This window comes from Bison bison, unplaced genomic scaffold (assembly GCF_000754665.1).
Source record: "Bison bison bison isolate TAMUID 2011002044 unplaced genomic scaffold, Bison_UMD1.0 scf7180017864233, whole genome shotgun sequence".
Taxonomy (NCBI): Eukaryota; Metazoa; Chordata; class Mammalia; order Artiodactyla; family Bovidae; genus Bison; species Bison bison.
Window position 1 is genome coordinate 4409914 of NW_011494805.1, and position 21216 is coordinate 4431129.

The following is a 21216-nucleotide window of genomic DNA, read 5'->3' on the forward strand; positions in this document are numbered from 1 at the left end:
AACAGTATTCCAGTATAGGAGCAGAAATTACACCAAAACAGGGCTAAACCAGATTTGTTTGGGCTATAAATAGACAAATCTCTTGGAATAATATGGTTGGCAAGAGAAATGATTTAAAAAAAAAAACAAGAAAAGTTGATACGGGGCGTGTTTGTGAAGAGGTTTTAAATGGCAAGCTAGAAAGTCTGGGCATCTTTCTATGGTTAGTGACATTATCAAGAAAGGTGGTAACATGAAATTTGTATTTTAGAATTATTCTTTCACTAGGCTCAGAGACTGACTTGGTATTATAGAGAAGAAATGCAAATTATTTTGAACTTTGAAGTCTGTATCAAAATAAAGAGTGCCACATTTGAGTTGTTTCCAGTTCCTTCCAACTGTATCATTTTTCATCTAATGGCAGCTTTTTTTCTGTAAAGATCATATATTAAATATTTTAAGATATAGACCCTGTTGCAACTACTCTCAACTTACTATTATAGCACAAAACCTCCTTAAACAATATATGAATGAATGAGCATGACTGTGTACCAATGAACTTTATTTATGGACACTGAAACTGGAATTTCATATGAATTTTCAAAAGTTCACAAAATATTCTTCTTTTGCTATTTCCAACCATTAAACTTAAAAAACCCCTTAGCTTGTGGACTGTGTAAAACCAAGTGGTAAGCAGGATTTGTACACCCTTGGTTTATAGCACATCAGTCAGAATGCTGTGCAGCATCATTTTGAAAACTTTGGATTCTCTTCTGAGATCTTCGGTTGAGAACTTGGAAGGAGATAGTTGAAGTGGTGAGTGATGTGGTGAAAGTGGAAGAAGGTAACTAACTAGTAAGACTAACCATGTTAACCATTGGGGTCAGGGGGCAACATATGTACCTTATATGCTCCAATCCACCAGCTATTTATATGAAACCTTCAGGGAAAAAAGGGAGAAATCAATCAATAATTATTTTAAACACATTCTGAATTCGGCATTTTAGTTATCACACAGGGAAAGGCAAGTGGTGGGTCTTGCTTCTGTTAATGGCAACCCACTCCAGTGTTCTTGCCTGGAGAACCCCATGGACAGAGGAGCCTGGAGGGTTACAGTCCACGGGGTCGCAAGAGAGTCAGACACAACTGAGTGACTAACATGCACAGGACGCCTGTAAGGAAAATGACACAGTGCAGCCCCTAAACAAGTGGGGTGGGCAGCAGCATGGAAGGAAGCTTAGTGCAAGTCACGTGCACCAAGCTAGAGCAGCTCCGAACAAAGAGTTTCCATGTGGAGAGACCAGCCAGGCTGGGATAGGGGAGGAGAATGAGCCTGGGAACTGAGTGATGAGAGACATAAGAGGCACATAAAAGGAAAACCCACTGAACATTGCTAACAGACGTGGAGAGGGAAAGAGCAGTCAGACAGTCAGCGTTTCCACACTCTATCTGCATTGCTCAGTGCTAAGAAGCACACAGCACTGAGGGGCATGGGGCCAGCTGAGGCCATGGGGAATGAAGAAAGACGAGACAGGACCCGAGCACCTTCAGTTCAGTTCAGTCACTCAGTCGTGTCTGACTCTGCTTCCACATGGACTGCAGCACGCCAGGCCTCTCTGTCCATCACCAACTCCCAGAGTCCACCCAAACCCATGTCCATTGAGTCGGTGATGCCATCGAACCATCTCATCCTCTGTCGTCCCCTTCTCCTCCTGCCCCCAATCCCTCCCAGCATCAGAGTCTTTTCCAATGAGTCGACTCTTCGCATGAGGTGGCCAAAGTACTGGAGGTTCAGCTTCAGCATCATTCCTTCCAAAGAAATCCCAGGGCTGATCTCCTTCAGAATGGACTGGTTGGATCTCCCTGCAATCCAAGGGACTCTCAAGAGTCTTCTCCAACACCACAGTTCAAAAGCATCAATTCTTCGGTGCTCAGCCTTCTTCACAGTCCAACTCTCACATCCATACATGACCACTGGAAAAACATAGACTTGACTAGACGGACCTTTGTTGGCAAAGTAATGTCTCTGCTTTTTAATATGTTATCTAGGTAGGACATAACTTTCCAAGGAGTAGTGAAGTAAAGTCGGTCAGTCATGTCTGACTCTTTGCGACCCCATGGACTGTAGTCCACCAGGCTTCTCCATCCATGGAATTTTCCTGGCATGAGTACTGGAGTGGGTTGCCATTTCCTTCTCCAGGGGATCTTCCCGACCCAGGGAATGAACCCGGGTCTCCCGCATTGCAGGCAGATGCTTTACCATCTGAGCCACCAGGTTGGACATAACTTTCCAAGGAGTAAGCGTCTTTTAATTTTATGGCTTCAGTCACCATCTGCAGTGATTTGGGAACCCAAAAAAAATAAAGTCTGCTGCTGTTTCTACTGTTACCTCATCTATTTGCCATGAAGTGATGGGACGAGATGCCATGATCTTTGTTTTCTGAATGTTGAGCTTTAAGACAACTTTTTCATTCTCCTCTTTCACTTTCATCAAGAGGCTCTTTAGTTCCTCTTCACTTTCTGCCATAAGGGTGGTGTCATCTGCATTATCTGAGGTTATTCATATTTCTCCCAGCAATCTTGATTCCAGCTTGTGCTTCATCCAGCCCAGCGTTTCTCATGATGTACTCTGCATGTAAGTTAAATAAGCAGGGTGACAATATACAGCCTTGACGTACTTCTTTCCCAGTCTTTGAACCAGTCTGTTGTTCCATGTCCAGTTCTAACTGTTGCTTCCTGACCTACATACAGATTTCTCAAGAGGCAGGTTAGGTGGTCTGGTATTCCCATTTCTTTCAGAATTTTCTGCAGTTTATTGTGACCCACACAGTCAAAGGCTTTGGCATCATCAATAAAGCAGAAGTAGATGTTTTTCTGTAAGGTCGAGTACCTTACACATGCAAATAACACACTTAAAGTGAAGTCTGATTGACGTTAGGTTGAATCATTGGCAAACACGGGAAGGAGGGCTTCTATTAATACCCACATGTTTGCTATTTCTCAAGCATTATTAGATGGAAAAATAAGGGAGCAGTGATATCGTGATGATTTGCAAATAAGTAAACAGTCTCCTGAATCACATAATATAGAATCCCCCTTATTTCTTCAAGGTAATTTCTTTTGATCATTTGTCAGTGGTCATGTCTTATAAAACAAACAAACATATTTCATTGTTTATCCTCAATGTTTTTCTCTTAGATCTGTTTGCCTATCCATACCATAAATATATGGGGGAAACAAGCATATAATATGACCAATAACTTACGTGGAAGTCTTAATAATATTGGAATTCAGTAAGGGGAAAAGTTTCATAAATATATGTCTCCAACTCAACACCAGCAATTGATTTTCTCTGTTTCTTTCCTAAGTGTTGCTGCTCAAAGGGACCCTAGGGTGCCTGCTCCCTAAAAGAGTCCCTTCCTGCTATAATACTGTTCACCAAGCAGCAAGGCTTTAGGCAGAGAGCCATGTGAGCTCATCCAGTAAGCAGACAAGGAATATTTCTAATAAGCCATTTTTATATATACAGAATGAAATAGAGACCAAAATGATATTATTGTCTTCATTGTTTAGACTTGTAGAAAAGTAAAGATATTTGGCTTAATTCTAAAATAGTCCCTTTAGCTGTCCATGTCAAAATACAATCATCTGATGATCAGTGAATTTTTAGTGCAGAATTAAATTTCTTGCCATTTTCCTATAACTATTTATGAATAAAATAGTTTAAAAGATGAAAGTTTCTCAAAAATTTTAAACACTGGGGTTTAGATTAAAATGTCCTCAATATTTGCCTATATTTACCCCATAATTATAAGTTGAAAAGCTTACATGAAAATGAAGTGGTCAGTATACACCCAGTAGCTGGTCTCCATAGCTATTATTAGGAAATATTTAGAAGTAGATCCTTTCCTGATTCATTTACCTTTCACAAATAGTTAATTTATGAAATCATAAAATTAGCTAGGAGCAAATCCTAGCCTGTATTATAGTGGAAAAAGCAAGCCCCAGAAGGTTTTTAATCGGCTTGCACAAGATGCCACAAGTAGCTGGAAGCTTCGGGATTATAATTCTCCTTCAATGTGTTAGGAAGCACAAAAACAACCGGCTCTTAAGAAACACAGAGGAGGCAGGAGTCCCTAATTTCTCTCCTCCAGCCCTAACTGGGGTTGCTTCTAATAAATGACCAGGAACAGTATGCTGCTTCTCTCTTCATCACTGGAAACAAATTATTCAGTCTATATTTAACCAAATGCGTTACAAATTGCTTCACTACTACATAACCATCAACAGATGTATTAAAACTTCCACAAATTACTATTAAAAAAGGAAATAAGTAAATGTAGAAAGTACAAATCAGAGTTAGACTAACAATATTATCTTAATGTATTATTTAAATGCTACATTTCCATTCCATGTCTCTCTCATCTTATTTAGCTTCTGCATTAATCCAGATAGAATTTGAATTAGTCTAGATTAGGTCTTAATATATTATTTACAGTGTCTTAATGGAAAGAAATTGTGCATTTTCCTCCAAACAAGTATAATAATTCTGTCATTCAAGTAAAAGAAAAATTTTCAAAATTCTATCATTCATGTAAAATAGAAAATTGTTATATTAAAATAAGTTTTTCATGTTTTTTTCATAGACTTGAATCAAAGGAGCCTTTCCTGTCAGTTGGGTGAGTATATGTCTAAATTTTCAAAATCTCAGTTCTCTAACATCTTTAATTCAAATTAACAAGGTCTTCTGAGATAATGTTTTCAGTCATCAAACCCCATATTCAAGGTCATAACCTGCCACCGATGCATCGTTTCCTCAGTAATGTGGCTATTTACCTTTAAAAGACAACTAAAATGCTCCTTGAGACCACTGTTTTGTGGTCTCAGAAATTTAACTAACCAGTGTATATGAGATCCTGTATCCTCTATAAGAGCTAAAAAAACGTTCACAGTGATTATCTCATCAGATGAAGGTATGGTTTGATGGTTTTAAAAATCCCTCTGAACCACAGCTCACTCTTCCTAATCACTCTGCTCATTTTTGTACTGTTGGATTTCATCTACCCCAGTCAGTGTTTCTTCCCCTTTTCCTCTAAATCTGTCTCCAAAATCTTTATCTTTTCCCGTCTGTCATTTCACTTTTATTTTGCCACTGCTTACACTGACTGCTTCTTTAAACACAAAGCTGAGGAACCCTGGAGCAGATTAAGTAAGACTAATGCTTGCCCTCTCTGATAGTATCATTCTGAGTCACAGAACGTGTTCCAAAAATAATATACCGTTGACAAGAATACACATGTACTGTTTTTAGGTGTTTAGCTAATTGAGACTCTGCAAAAATGTTTTCACTGATCTACCATGTAATCTTTCACTAACATACCAAAATGTCTTACTAAAGGACTTTTGCAGCATTAGGGTGGATGTTTTAAAAATATCAGAAAACATTGGAAGATGTGACGTCTACTTCAGAAGAAATCATGCTGTTATTTGAAGAGGGGAAAAAAAAAAAATCACATGTCAGCAGCCAAGGCCAGAAACATGGGATGGCATCACATTTTTCAATGACGGCATTGGATTTCTTTCATTACTTTGTTCGCAGCAGTTGAATATTTCTCGCACTCACTGAACACGCTTCCCTCTGTCCTTCTAGTCCTCCTAAAAGCATTTCAGGAGGCCATTTGAATCAGAAGAATCATAGTAATTGCTGGGGCTTCTGGGAGAGGAAAACGGAGTAGAGGCCCTTACTGGAGGACTTCATGAAAAATGAAAGGTCAAGTTGGACTGGCCCCCAAAATCATTAGACCATGCTTCTTCCTTCATTCATCATCAGCTCCCATTGTTAAAAACCTTTAAGCCTAAAGTGATCTTTTTAATTTTGAATTCATGTGCGTCCCAACCTCAAGTCCGGAGGCTGAAATCACTTTTCTTCACGCCTCACTTGACACAGTTGTTCGGCCGCATTTCCCGTTCTCTTGACTACTTGAGACAAAAACCCATTTATTGCAAACTTCTATTTTACAAGGGCAAACCCTGAGTAATCTTTGTTTTAAACGTCTCAGAAGTTTAGAACTTGGTATGAGAGGACTGAGAAAAAGTTTCCCGAAAAGAATGATCTATTACTCAGCAAATACTACTCAAAATGGAAAACCAGTGTGGCAGCAAGAATATATTGCTTTCCTTAGATATGTCTTAAAATAAAGTGGGGTGAAACAAGCAGCCCAAATAGTCCTGCTGACTGGCTATTTTGATTTATAGTGAAATATCTCCATTCCCCTCCAAGAAAATGATTTTAAATAAGACCATACAAAAGTATATATGAATCTCACTCCTTACCCTGTTCAGTAAGAGGTATGATGAACATAATGGACACTTTTGAGCCTACTAGGCAACAGGCAATCTACTATGAGAACCATGATTCAAATTTGTGACTGAATTAATCCAGTCCCTTGGCAAAGGGAACGAATAATCTGATGTATTGTCTGTGGTATCAGTTGACATGTGAGTATACACGATTGAGTTTTTCTAGAGCCCTGTACACCTTACTCACATTCATTTTAATTCTATAGTCAGTAAAACTTATATTAATGAATAAATCAGTACTAAATATTGCATGTTTCAGTCCATTGCCTGACAGAGTCTGAAAGCACTTTTATGTATTTATGTACAGAAGTATGTATAGGATTTTCTTTTGCCTTCATAGGCTGTGACATTTATAAACTTATTTTATTGGTTTCTGCAGTTACGTAAACTCCCAAGCCTCAGATTCCTAATTTGTGAAATGGAGATCAAAACAGAAAATTTAGATCAAGGATTTAGCATTGTTCTTATCACTGTTGACAGCTCTCAATGAGAGAGCTCTGAAATAGCTCAGAGAATAAACCTCTACTTTTACAGATTATCCCTTGACTTACATGTAGAAACCAAAGGAACTTTTTATGTTGCTGTTGTTTAGACGCCAAGTCCTGTCTGAATCTCTGTAACCCCATGGACTGTAGTACTCCAGGCCTCCCTGGAGTCCCTTACCATCTCCTGGAGTTTGCCCTAGTTCATGAAATTCCAATATTTTGGCCACCTGATGCGAAGAACTGACTTATTGGAAAAGACCCTGATGCTGGGAAAGATTGAAGGCAGGAGGAGAAGGGGATGACAGAGGATGAGATGGATGGCATCACTGACTTGATGGACATGAGTTTGCACAAGTTCTGAGAACTGATGATGGACAGGGAGGCCCGGTGTGCTGCAGTCCATGGGGTCACAAAGAGTCGGACATGACTGAGTGACTGAACTGACTGATGTCCATTGAATCAGTGAATGCCATCCAGCCATCTCATCCTTTGTTGCCCTCTTCTTCTTCTGCCCTCAGTCTTTCCCAGCATCAGGGTCTTTTCCAGGGAGTTGGTTCTTTGTATCAGGTGGCCAAAGTATTAGAGCTTCAGCATGAGTCCTTCCAATGAGTATTCAGGATTGATTTCCTTTAGGATGAACTGGTTTAATCTCGTTGCTGTCCAAGGGACTCTCAAGAGTCTTCTCCAGCACCACAATTCGAAAGCATCAATTCTTTGATGCTCTGCATTCTTTATGGTCCAACTCTTGTTATCTGTACATGACTATTGGAAAGACCATAGCTTTGACTATATTTCTCTCCAAAGCAATGTCTTTACTTCTTAATACTATACTCTCTAGGTTTCTCATAGCTTTTTTTCCAAGAAGCAATCATCGTCTAATGTCATGGCAGCAGTCACCATCTTCAGTGAGTTTAGAGCCCAAGAAGAGAAAATTCGTCACTGCTTCCACATTTTCCCCTTCTATTTGCCATGAAGTAATGGGACAGGATGCTATGATCTTTGCCTTTTTAATATTGAGTTTTAAGCCAGGTTTTTCACTCTCCTCTTTACCCTCATCAAGAGGCTCTTTAGTTCCTCTTTGCTTTCTGTCACTAGAGTGGTATCATCTGCATATCTGAGGTTGATGATATTTCTCCCTGCAAACTTGATTCTACCTTATAACTCATCCAGCCTGGCATTTCACATGATGTGCTCTGAATATAAGTTAAATAAACAGCCTTGTTGGTTTTCTGACATAAAAATTGTAAATGGAATAAGCATGAGTGTAGATATTCTGTTTTATATTTCAATGATGAACACTAATAATTATTTAAATTTTTAATGGAAAAATATTGATAAAACTTTAACGTGCATCTCTTAATGTAAATTAGGGAGCAAAATTCCTCCTTTGATAAATGTGTTACAGTAATTATGAATAAAAAATTTAAATATTACAAACATAAATTCAAGCTAAAGATTCCAGTGGAAAAATTTGTCACAGAAAGTTATAACACAAGGAAATATTTGCTTATGGAAGAAGGTTAGGGAATGATGAAAGGAAGTTAAATGAAATTTCAGATCTTAGACCTTCAACTGTGTGGTGATATGAGAGGAACTTTCATATGCACCAGTGAAATATTAGTAAAATAATATCATTAGGAAACATTAAAATAAACTTGAGTCTAGAGTGAGACATGAAGGCTCATCCCAGAGTCTGAGTCTGTTAATTCAGGGAGGTCAATGCTAAATTGCGTCAGTCGTGTCTGACTCTGTGCGACCCCAGAGACGGCAGCCCACCAGGCTCCCCTGTCCCTGAGATCCTCCAGGCAAGAACACTGGAGTGGGTTGCCATTTCCTTCTCCAGCACATGAAAGTGAAAAGTGAAAGTGAAGTCACTCAGTCGTGCCCGACTCTTCGCGACCCCATGGACTGCAGCCTACCAGTCTCCTCCACCCATGGGATTTTCCAGGCAAGAGTACTGGAGTGGGGTGCCATTGCCTTCTCCAGGGAGGGCAGTAGGTGCAGTATTTTCCAAAGCTATGTAGGCGGTTCTGGTACCAGCCAGGCCTGCAGCCACCGTCCACATGGTTTGCAGCCTCCCTCGTCCTGTCTGTACAAACGGTCACAGGTTGTTCGTGCAGACATTTAAGGTCGGTGGAATCTCTCCAGACAGTCTTCACACAGCTTCCCATGGGTCTCTTCCTGTCTTGGATGTGTACGGCGGAGGTGGACACATTGATCTAGAGTTGTCCACCAGAGACCAGGGTAGATGTAAAGACAACAGAAGATGTGCCATGGAGGTCACCATGGTTCACAGGGAGCACAGCACCTATGCTCAGGGGCATAAAGCTCGTTCCAATGTTGTCCTAGACCTAGGGTTGGGGTATTTAATAAATATTTTGTTATAGAAAAATAAAATGTTTTATATTTAAAATATTAATTATTAAATACTATATTTAATATAGTTTATATGTGACAAGCATTACATATGTAAACTGATTAAAATATATCACATAGAATACATTTTATTATAAATATGATAAATTTAAATAATAGATTCAAAAATTCAAGTATTTTCCTATCTCACTCACCTCTCAATAGTAAAAAAGAAAAATCAACTGTATTTAGAACAAAGCTTAGCTTGAGTGCTAAAAAGTGCTAGATGGCTCATAGTCTGTTGATCCTCAAAACATTACATTTTAGAGTGATTTAGAAAACTCTTCTGGCAAATGTTTTCTTGTATGTGGCATCAGTTAGATTCTGATTTTGGAAATCAACTGAGAGAGAACAGACGCCAAGTTTGCGTTCAGCAAAGTGAGTAAGAACCCGGTGATGGTCCCAATTAAAAGTCTAAGATATAAATCTTAGTTTAAAACGTCTTGCCTTAGAAAAGTTTTACAGCTTTTTAATGAAGAAAGAGATGAGGGGAAAGGCAACTCCTGTTCACTTGACATTTGAGATTCATAGAGTAAAAGGACATGTCAAGACGATGCATGAATTCCCTTCAAGAGCTGTGTCGACAGTTTGCAGACACTGAGCCACTTGAAAGTACACTCGAGGCACTAAGTGAAAATTCCCATGTGAACTGTTTCTTCTTATCTCTTTAGCATGAAGTTAACCTTCTTCAAAGAAAACTTTTCATGAGTTGTATTTTAGAATCGAAATTTTGAATCATACCAACTTTTCAGTTGATGAATTTTCCTCTAAGTAGCTTTATTAGATGGAGAAGGCGATGGCACCCCACTCCGGTACTCTTGCCTGGAAAATCCCATGGACAGAGAGGAGCCTGGAAGGCTGCAGCCCATGGGGTCATTAAGAGTCGGACACGACTGAGCGACTTCACTTTCACTTTTCACTTTCATGCATTGGAGAAGGAAATGGCAACCCACTCCAGTGTTCTTGCCTGGAGAGTCCCAGGGACGGGGGAGCCTGGTGGGCTTCCGTCTATGGGGTCGCACAGAGTTGGACACGACTGAAGTGACTTAGCAGCAGCAGCTGTATTAGGAGGATGGCTATTTACTGCATGGGTAAATTTCTTTTTTTTTTCAGGCTTTTTCATTGTATTAGAATAATTTAATTAACTCAGAAGAATTTAAAATTTTTTATTAATATAGCTCAGAATGTGTTGTCTCTCAGGCCTGGCTGAGAGAGATTCAAAAAACATCAAGGATAAAATTATCAAAATTATTATATTTATCTGTTAAAGCACTGGCTTTAACAGTGAGTCGATCATGCCCCAGCCAAGCCTGGAGTTCCCACAACCCTGACAAGTCCCTGACCTATTCTACTAAGTCCAGCTGAGAAGGAGTTTACACTGTCAAAAGAGCAAAGCTCTGGACTGAACTGAACCTCTGGACTCTGCAGCTAACAGTATTCCTCATATAATTGCCAACACCTACATTTTGTCAAATAATTTTCCTTGGGGAATATTTTCCCCTTTTCTTTGCAGTCCTGGAACTGAATTTGGAGCTTCAGTGTACTTCTGCTGGTGTTATACAGATGTTATTACACTTTGACATTCTTATTAGGTCAAAGATTTACATTAGTTTACTTCTATCCATGTTTTGTTTGAAACTTTGTGTTTACTGGTGCTTTACATTATTATACCATAGCTGCCTGTTTTAAGAGACTAAATTCTGCCATTGATTTCCTTGATTTAAATTCCATTCTGTCATTTCCCAGCTAGGTGCCTTGGGCAATTTAAGTCCTCTGAACCTCCATTTTCTCCCTTGAGATAATAACTATTAGGGCTGTTGTGAATGAGATAATATTGCAAAGTACTTAGAACAGTATCTGACATATAGTAAACAGAAAATAGATATCATTTGTCATTAACACTTTGTGCAACAACTAAGTTATATTATAAATCTTTCCTAAAGAATTGAGTTCTTCCAAATGGCAGAAATTCCAGCTAATTAAATCCAAAGGCCTGAATATTCTAGAAAAGTGGTAATGGAATTGGATTCTTGGAGAAGAAGCTCCGAAGAGAGTGAAATCAGCACAGTCGTGAACAGGGACTTTACCCTGGAGATCTTTGAGGAAGATAGACAAGAAAAAAATAGCATGAAGACAGGACACAATTTTGGAATGTGCTTACATTTATATAAAATAACAAGTACAGTATTTAAAACTCCAATAAGAGCATGAAAATAGGAAAGCAATACCACCGTAGGGATAATTATAAAAGAGCTTCAAAAAGTAAACAAGAGAATCATAGACTACTGTAAAATGATTGGTGTTGGTCAGTCACTTAGGGATTAAAATGTTTGATCTAGGAATTGAGACATTAAAGAAATTAGCCAAATTGTCCAGAGAATTTTTAAAACAAAAAGTAGAACTTGAGTCTATCCTCCATGTGAACTAAGAATTCAATGGAGAAGTAATAAGAATAGTGTCCCCAGAAGAAGGAACTGGAAGGAAAAATTGGCAGCAGGGAGAACTGACTGCACCGAGCACATCAGGCACCCCAGTCCAGCAAACTTGAAGGTTCGTGAAAAGAGAGGAGAGATTAAGATTGGCGGGGTAAATTAGTGGTTGTTTGCAGAGAAATTATACTAATGCAAAGAACTTTCTTTACCTTCTGTGGGTTTAGTAGAGTCATTGAATTATTGTGGGCTTCCCTGGTGGCTCAGCTGGTAAAACAATGAGGGAGACCTGGCTTCGATCCTTGGGTTGGGATGTTTCCCTGGAGAAGCGAAAGGCTAACCACTTCAGTATTCTGACCTGGAGAATTCCATGGACTATTCCATGGGGTCGCCAAGAGTTGGACACGACTGAGAGACTTTCACCTTCACTTTTCACTTTGAATTGTTGTTATGTGTATTTGTTTGTCTGTTTTGCTTTTAACTGAAGAATGTTCTCCAAAGTGAGGTTGTAACAGAGCCGCGTAGAACACTGTTGCAGTAGCTCAGGCATGACTTGAAAAGAATCAGAACTTGAGCAGAATGACATCACTTTCACCTGTTAGGATTCAGTTCGGTTCAGTTCAGTCGCTCAGTCATGTCTGACTCTTTGTGACCCCAGGGACTGAGCACACCAGGCTTCCCTGTCCTTCACCAACTCCTGGAGCTTACTCAAACTCATGTCCATTGAGTTGGTGATGCCATCCAACCACCTCATCCTCTGTCGTCCCCTTCTCCTCTGCCTTCAATCTTTCCCAGCATCAGGGTCTTTTCCAGAGTCAGCTCTTTGCATCAGGTGGCCAAAGTATTGAAGTTTCAGCTTCAGCATCAGTCCGTCCAATGAATAGTCAGGACTGATTTCCTTTAGGATTGAATGGTTGGATCTCCTTGCAGTCCAAGGGACTCTCAAGTTTCTTCTCCAACACCACGGTTCCTCTGTCCATGGGATTCTCCAGGCAAGAATACTGGAGTGGGTTGCCATTCCCTCCTCCAAGGGATCTTCCCAACCCAGGGATCGAACCCACACCTCTAATGTCTCTTCATTGACAGGTGGGTTCTTTACCACTAGGGCCATATGGGAAGCCCTTCATAATGTGTACGTAATTTCAAAACATCATGTTGTATACCTTAAATGTATGCAATTTTCATTTGTTAAAAACAATCAAATCTCAAAGAAAAAAAAAAGAATGGAAAAGAAATGCCCGATGAAATATTATTTTCTTTAATAGTATCAGAATCAGTGAGTGATTGAGTGATATCTTAGGGAAGTTCAACTGAATTGGGTGGGATGTGGTGACAGAATGACAGGCTAAAATCCAGGTGTAACACTGAAACTAAGGAAGAGTTAACAAGAAACTGCCTCTAAGCTTTAAATACACCCATCAGACATCATGGGATCACTAATGGCCAATTCAAAACCTATCTTTTGATGGTGTGGATCCAATTTTCTCTTGGTCTCCAGGGAAAAATGGATAAGGGGATAAAGTCAATTTTCCTCTTCTAAAAATCTATTTTAAAAAATTTTTTAGACACTGTGCTACCACAAAATTAATGATTCTTTTAGCAACTGCACTTGTTTCATTTTTTCCAAGGTCCTCCAGGCTACTTCTCTAGAGAGTACACAAAGTTTCCACAGTGCTATTTTTGTAATCTAAAGCAGTTGTGCTTTCAGGCCTGATGCTACAACTGTAATTTTAATTTATCAACCTGCCACTCAGTAAAATGCTGTAAAAACATTCGAACGCTTAAACCCATCATTTGTTTCTGCACTTGTCGATGACACTCTTCTGTACTTGTCAAAATCATTTAAACTGCACTATGATAGCATACACAATATCACCAATAAATTGGATAATCAATCATGTATGTATATATTTTGACAGTGGTGTCTTGAATGGGTTCCAGGACACACTTTTAAGAAGCAATCATTATGCTTCAATACTAAAAAAACAGTACAGTCATCAGAGTCTTCCTCAATTCTTACAATTTAAAAAATGTCTTAGGAAGCAGAGAGGCTGATTATGACTCAAACAGCTTTTACTGCTTCAGTGAAATGTTCTCCTTGGGGAAAAGGAAGTAATTGCAGATTATAGCAGGCAGGAATATAGTGTTACTTGGAGGGAAGAAAATACATAGGATCATTAAATAGATTTATTTAAGTTCTGCTTATAAAGAAAGCAGTGGTGCAGGACTTTATAGCTGATGATATTTCAGAAGAGTGCTATCAGCACTTTCACTACCATCTAATTTGTTCATATAATAAAGTGTCACATTAAGCCAAATGTCACAATTCATATCAGATTTATTTTGAAATTGTTGTCATTATATATCATATAGAGCCTCTCTCCAAAATTTGGATGAGATCTTTGATCATAATTGTCATTTAAAATTAATTTATCATTTGATATAAATACATGTAGGAAAAAAAAAAGCACCTGTTCAGTCATTAAGTCCATTCAACCCAGCAACAAATCTGGTATCATACAGGCTACATGACTGTTTAGCATAAATGTTGTTAAAATTGTAAAAATAATATTGACCAATCTAACTGCACCATCTGAACTCTCAGCCATTACAATTTTCACCATTTAATTATTTTTAAAAGGCAAATCTAATGAGACGACAAAATCTGTGGAGGATTTAAAATCATGTCTTTATCACACAATTCTAACTTATCCAAGCAAATTTATGGACATCAAATACATATATATAAGAAAATAAATTGCTAAACTTGGCATACATAAAATTCCACAACAAGAAGAACTAATCTCGAGTGATTTTATGGAATCAAAACAATTAAGGCTTTGACAGGTATGTTAACTAACACAACTACCACTGTTTCCATATTGCCACTGATACTGTTTTTGAGGAATTAGTTTTTAAAATGTGAAGCCGCATTGGAAAGGGTAAGCATATAATCTGATTGATGATAGATATGTTTACTGAGTGTATTTATGAATAAAATAGAAATGGTGGCTCAGATAATTTAGATGTCATATGTAGAAATACTGCATGAAGAGACTGCTATTCATCCAATTTGAAATAAAATCTTAGTCTTATGTGCTTATGGACTCTGTCCTGAACACAATCACTCACTAGAAGTAAGTATGCAAAATAAAGTGCTTTGCTTTCATTCATCTGAAATCAACCCAGCTCAAAGGAAAGAAAAGTAGTTAAGCTTATTTGAAGAGAATAAATTTTTGCTTTTTTTTTAGCTCCATAAAATACACCTAAATCTGGCTTTCTAGTTGAATCATACTTGATTATCTAAATAATTCCCTAGCAGTAAATATTTTCCATAGAGGGCTCAAGGTATTGATTAGCTTTTATTTTTTGTTGCTCATTGAATCGTTACTAACTCTCATGTAGCTACTATAGATACTATTAATTCTTTCAATACAAGAAAACAGAAGGAAAAATGATGTAATGTCCATAAAGACATACGGCGTATCGGTAGCCATTGGAATGGAATCCAGCTTAGGCTTTTTTTAAACAGCTGCCAGTTTCACGCATACTAACACTTCATGCTCTCTTCTGAGTTTCATATTCATTTGCGTCATCGTGAAGGCCTAAATAATACCCTTAATTATTCAGAAAAATACATAAAAAGTTATTTATTGCTTTCAGAGACATTACAAATCCCAGATTTGCATTATAAAAGTGCCGGCAAAAGTTTCAAAGCCTCACTTTCCAATTAAATCCTGTTCATCCAGCCAAGAATTACTGATCTTTATTTCTTCAATATCAAAGTTGTGACCTTTTAAACATTTTCAATGACATTTTCAAAACACAGAATACTTTTTGATTCAAAAGGTTTCCTGCTTAACTCTGCAGAACAAATCAGTTATCACAGCATAATCAATAGTGGCCAAATATTAGCGTAAGAGATAAGAAAGCCTTCCTCAGTGATCGATGCAAAGAAATAGAAGAAAACAATAAAGTGGGAAAGACTAGTGATATCTTCAAGAAAAGTAGAGAGACCAAGGGAAGTTTTCATGCAAAAATGGGCAAAATAAAGGACAGAAATGGTGTGGACCTAATAGAAGCAAAAGATATTAAGAAGAGGTAGCAAGAATACACAGAAGAACTATACAAAAAAGATCATCATGACCCAGATAATCATGATGGTGTGATCAGTCACCTAGAGCCAGACATCCTGGAATGTGAAGTCAAGTAGGCCTTAGAAAACATCACTACAAACAAAGCTAGTGGAGGGGATGGAATTCCAGTGAGCTATTTCAAATCCTAAGAGATGATGCTATGAAAGTGCTGCACTCAACATGCCAGCAAATTTGGAAAACTCAGCAGTGGCCACAGGACTAGAAAAGGTCAGTTTCATTCCAATCCCAAAGAAAGGCAATGCCAAAGAATGCTCAAACTACTGCACAATTGCACTAATCTCACACACTAGCAAAGTAATACTCAAAATTCTCCAAGCCAGGCTTCAACAATACGTGAACAGTGGACTTCCAGATGTTCAAGCTGGATTTAGCAAAGGCAGAGGAACCAGAGATCAAATTGCCAACATCCGCTGAATCATGGAAAAAGCAAGAGATTACCAGAAAAACATCTATTTCTGATTTATTGATTATGCCAAAGCCTTTGACTGTGTGGATCACAACAAACTGTGGAAAATTCTGAAAGAAATGGGAATACCAGACCACCTGACTTATCTCCTGACAAATCTGTTTGCAGGTCAGGAAGCAATGGTTAGAACTGGACATGGAACAACAGACTGGTTCCAAATAGGAAAAGGAGTACGTCAAGGCTGTATATTATCACTCTGCTTATTTCACTTATATGCAGAATACATCATGAGAAATGCTGGACTGGATGAAGCACAAGCTGGAATCAAGAGCTCCAGGAGAAATATGAATAACCTCTGAAATGCAGATGACACCACCCTTATGCCAGAAAGTGAAGAACTAAAGAGCCTCTTGATGAAAGTGAAAGAGGAGAGTGGAAAAGTTGGCTTAAAGTTCAACATTCAGAAAACGAAGATCATGGCATTGGGTTCCATCACTTCATGGCAAATAGATGGGGAAACAGTGGCAACCGTGGCTGACTTTATTTTGGGGGGCTCCAGAATCACTGCAGATGGTGACTGAAGCCATGAAATTAAAAGAAGCTTGCTCCTTGGAAGAAAAGCTCCAGCATTTCTTTAATATGCTGTCTATGACTAATCTAGACAGCATATTAAAAAGCAGAGACATTACTTTGCCAACAAAGGTCCATCTTGTTAAAGCTGTGGTTTTTCTAGTAGTCATGTATGGATGTGAGAGTTGGACTATGAAGAAAGCTGAGAGCCGAAGAATTGATGCTTTTGAACTGTAGTGTTGGAGAGAAGACTCTTGAGAGTCCCTTGGACTGCAAGGAGATCCAACCAGTCCATCCTAAAGGAAATCAGTGCTAAACATTCATTGGAAGGACTGATGCTAAAGCTGAAACTCCAATATTTTGGCCACCTGATGTGAAGAACTGACTCATTTGAAAAGACCCTGATGCTGGGAAAGATTGAAGGCAGGAGGAGAAGGGGATGACAGAGGATGAGATGGTTGGATGGCGTCACCGACTCAACGGACATGAGTTTGAGCAAACTCCAGAAGTTGGTGATGGACAGATAGGCCTTGTGTGCTGCAGTCCATGTGGTCGCAAAGTTTCGGACATGACTGAGCGACTGAACTGAACTGTAATGTTAGCAAAAGCCTGGCATTTCTTGTACTTCTAAAGCTTATCAGGAAAAAAAAAAGAAACACACTGAACAGCTATATTTTGGCATGCTAACTAAGGTGTAATTTTAAAATGAAAAGCCAACTCCCAAATATTTTATGTTTTTAAAACCTTATTATTTCTTTTGTGTAGTTTTTACTAGGTCACATTTAAAACTCAGTGTTTACAACCTGCAGACCATGTTCAACTTCAAGATGATATAATGGTGCCTGTAGTTTGACTCAGTGGTAGGCAAACCTTGACAATAACCTCTCTTTCGCTTCAATAAAAAGCATATAAAAGATGAAATACTTGATGAGACATTTTTCTCAGAAACTGGCTAAATTATCATAACATGCAGGAGGTATTTCAATGAAGTATGTGTTATAGCCCAACTGGATAGTAACAATTTTGAAAACCTTTTTTAAAAAGTGAGGGTCTCTAGAGAAGTTATTTTAAAATTGTGTTCCTTGACCATAGGCCCTTGATTATCCACATTAATCTCAGTAGGCCCATGGCAGTCTAAATTCTCCAACTTTCTGTGTAAGCCCACCAGGTCACAGATTAAGGGTCTGCCCCATAAATTGGAGCATCTTAATCCTAATTTTCTTTAGTCATCAGGTTTTGGTTTGAAGCTGGTGAGAAGGGATTTTATAGCATCTCTGCCCTTTGTATAATGAACAGCCATTCAATTCCAATAAGTGCATCAATTCATTATTTGAAGGGCACTGTAAGAATGTGTGCAAAATATTATGTGATAACAATGTCAGCTGCTGTTCTAAACCAGGCACTACACAGGAATAGTTTCCTACTGTCATGACTGAATATTGAGCTTTCCTTCCATATTGCAAAGATCACACCAAATTACCATTGCTGGAGAATTTTGTAAAATGTTTAGACATTTATTTTTGACAATGACAAGTGAAGGATGGTGACAGATTATTTAGATTTAAATATCTAGTATGAAAATATTCTGCAGTTCACAATATTGTTGAGCAGTGTTAACTGCTTAACATTTAAACTTTCAAAGCGAACATTAAAAACAAGAAGTGGATGTTTGCTATGATATCATTTCATTATAATCAAGACTTCATTTCCAAGATTTTTATCCTTAGTTCTGAATATCAAATCAGTTATACTTGGATGAAATTTATGCGGTGTAAAATCCTGTTAAAGCCATCTTGCCAGGTGCAAAGCAAGATAAAAAGGTAGACTAGACGAGTGTTCCTCACCATCATCTCAGTAAAACAATGCCAATCCATGAATTGTTTTTGACCAGTGTATGGCTAATTAAGGTACAAAAGAAGAGGAGTAAGCATTTAGAAACTTTTATAGCATTTTTGATACTGCTGTGACCTCTAATTGTTCGATTTTGTATTTTCTGAAATCATCAATTTGTGATGGATTGGTAATTTTAAAATTAAAGACCTACTCCCTCAACACAATAAGTTAAGAAGCCTTGGCTAAGACTAAGCCTTTAGTTCAAGGATGTTATTTAATAAAGAGGATAAAGCAAATGAGCTGATATCTTTAATGTCATACATTGCTTGGTAACTCTAATCTAAAGAAGATAAAATAGGGTAAAATAGGAGGAAACAGAATTTGCTTCTACTCACAAGTACATCAAGAGTACATCTACAAATGGAAGAGTTCTCACAGATCAGCAGCTGAACACTAGCAGAAGGAAGACCTGAGACACCTAAAGGCACAAGAAAATCCCCACACAACCGGGTTAGACAGAAGAAAGGAAAAAAAGAAAAAATTGGAAGGGACCATCAACCTCGACAGGTAGCTGAAGGTGAAAAGAAATCCCTACACTTGGAAAAGCCCCTCTGCAGGGAAACCAGCTGGAGCAGAACAGGAGCTCCAGGGGGTCAGAGGGGAACGCAGCAGCTGGTCTGCGGAGGGCAGGGCAAAGGAAGAACTACACGCGGGGTCAGCACTGCGGTCCTGCAGGCCCCAGGCTGAGTTGTGTGTCTCTTGGCGCAGAGGGGGACTGAGCCCTGAGACGTGGGGTTTGGAGAGCAGACCCAGGGAGAGGACAGCTGTCGGCTGTGAAGAGGTAACCTGACGGGACGGCAGGAAGAAGCTCCCCAACCAGGAAAGTTCTCTGAAGAAGCCCAGGACGCCCTAGAAGCAAGGTGCCACGGTCGAAGGGTCAGGCTCACCACTGCAATGCCTTCCCTTCCTGCAGCCCCCTGCCTTCACAGACACCGGGAGAGGCCCCGGTCTGAGCAAGCTCACCCGCACCTCAGGCCAAGGCCTCCTCAGTCCACACAGCCTCCAGGATCGTGGGAGGGATTCGCACCGGAAAGAGTGCGCCGCAGTCTGTTGCAACTTCCGGTCCGTCGCTGCCACTGCGGGCACTTCACACAGACCCCAGCTGTGGCTGCCTTATTCCTCCTAGCCTGAGCGAGTAAGTGTGCCCCCATCAGCTGCTGCTTTCACTCTTTCTCACCGGGGCAGGGGACAGACACCCAGGGGGGTCCACATGCAGAGCTGGACCCGAAATCAAAGTTGAGGCCCAAGGGCTGTGTGACTAAGGAAGAGGAATGGCAGTCTTTCCTTGAAGACACACAATCCACAGATGCCAGAACTGCAGAAGCCGTAGTCACTCAGTCGTGTCTGACTCTTTGAGACCCCATGAACTGTAGCCCACCAGTCTCTTCCATCCATGGAATATTCCAGGCAAGAATACTAGAGTCAGTTGCCATTCCCTTCTCCAGGGGATCTTCCCAGCCCAGGGATCAAACCTGGGTCTCCTCCATTACAGGCAGATTCTTTACCATCTGAGCCACAAGGGAAGCCACAGATTAAATACCCACTATCAGCTTCTCTGGTGGCTCAGAGGGTAAAGCGTCTGCCTGCCATGCAGGAAACCTGGGTTCGATTCCTGGGTCAGGAAGATCCCCTGGAGAAGGAAATAGCAACCCACTCCAGTACCCTTGCCTGGAAAATCCCATGGACAGAGAAGCCTGGTAGGCTACAGTCCATGGGGTTGCAAAGAGTCGGACACGACTGAGCAACTTCATTTTCACTTTCACATAAGCTTGGTAAATCCTGCATCTGAAGAGTATCTGAATGGACAACAAACGCTTCCACAGCTGAGATTCATCTAATTTTAGCAGCAGTGGACTTTGGGAGCATGTACACGTGGGAGTTGGGCTAGGTCAGAGGCTGAGTTGCACCCACAGACCCAGGGGCCTACCTAGAGGTACTGGAGTGCCTCCTGGGAGGTGGGGGTTGGCTGTGGTCCACTGAGGGGGCAGGGACACTGATGGCGGAGGCCCCAGGAAAATATTATTATTACTCTTATTTTTGTTTGTTTCATTTTGTTCTGTTGTGGTGGGGGTTGTATTTTATTATTTAATATATTTCTTCTTTTAAAAATAATATATTTTTTTATTTTTCTACATTAACTTTTTGTTGTTTTTTCTTATTATTCTTTGTTTTGTTTTGATCTTTTTAAAATAATTTTTGTGTATTTTCTTTATGTTTACCTTTTTTAGTTTGCTTTCTTTCCCTGTTCTGTTTTTTAGTTTGTTTTCATTTCAGAGTTCTTTTGTTTGTTCTCTTGTTTTCTGCATTCTTTGTTTTTTGTTGTTATTACTGCTTGTTTGTTTTTGCTCTTTGGTTTGAGTTTTGTTTATCTGTTTTCTTACTTTTTTTTTTTTGCCATGCTGCAATACTTGCAGTGTCTTGGCTCCCAGGCCAAGAGTTGGTCACAGTATCCAGGGTGGGAGTACCAAGTCCAGGATCTGGACCTGCAGAGAATTGCCCTGCCTCCCCGCCCCCCACCCCCC

General features: G+C 39.4%; 1 protein-coding gene across 1 annotated transcript in view; it reads left to right on the forward strand.

Moving 5' to 3' along the window:
- The window catches only part of RALYL (RALY RNA binding protein-like), an 825421-nt gene that overhangs the window by 687809 nt on the left and 116396 nt on the right, over positions 1–21216 (forward strand). The window contains exon 4 of the mRNA XM_010846211.1: positions 4626–4658. Within this exon, the coding sequence (XP_010844513.1) occupies positions 4626–4658 (33 nt within the window). The remainder of the gene's footprint in view (positions 1–4625; positions 4659–21216) is intronic.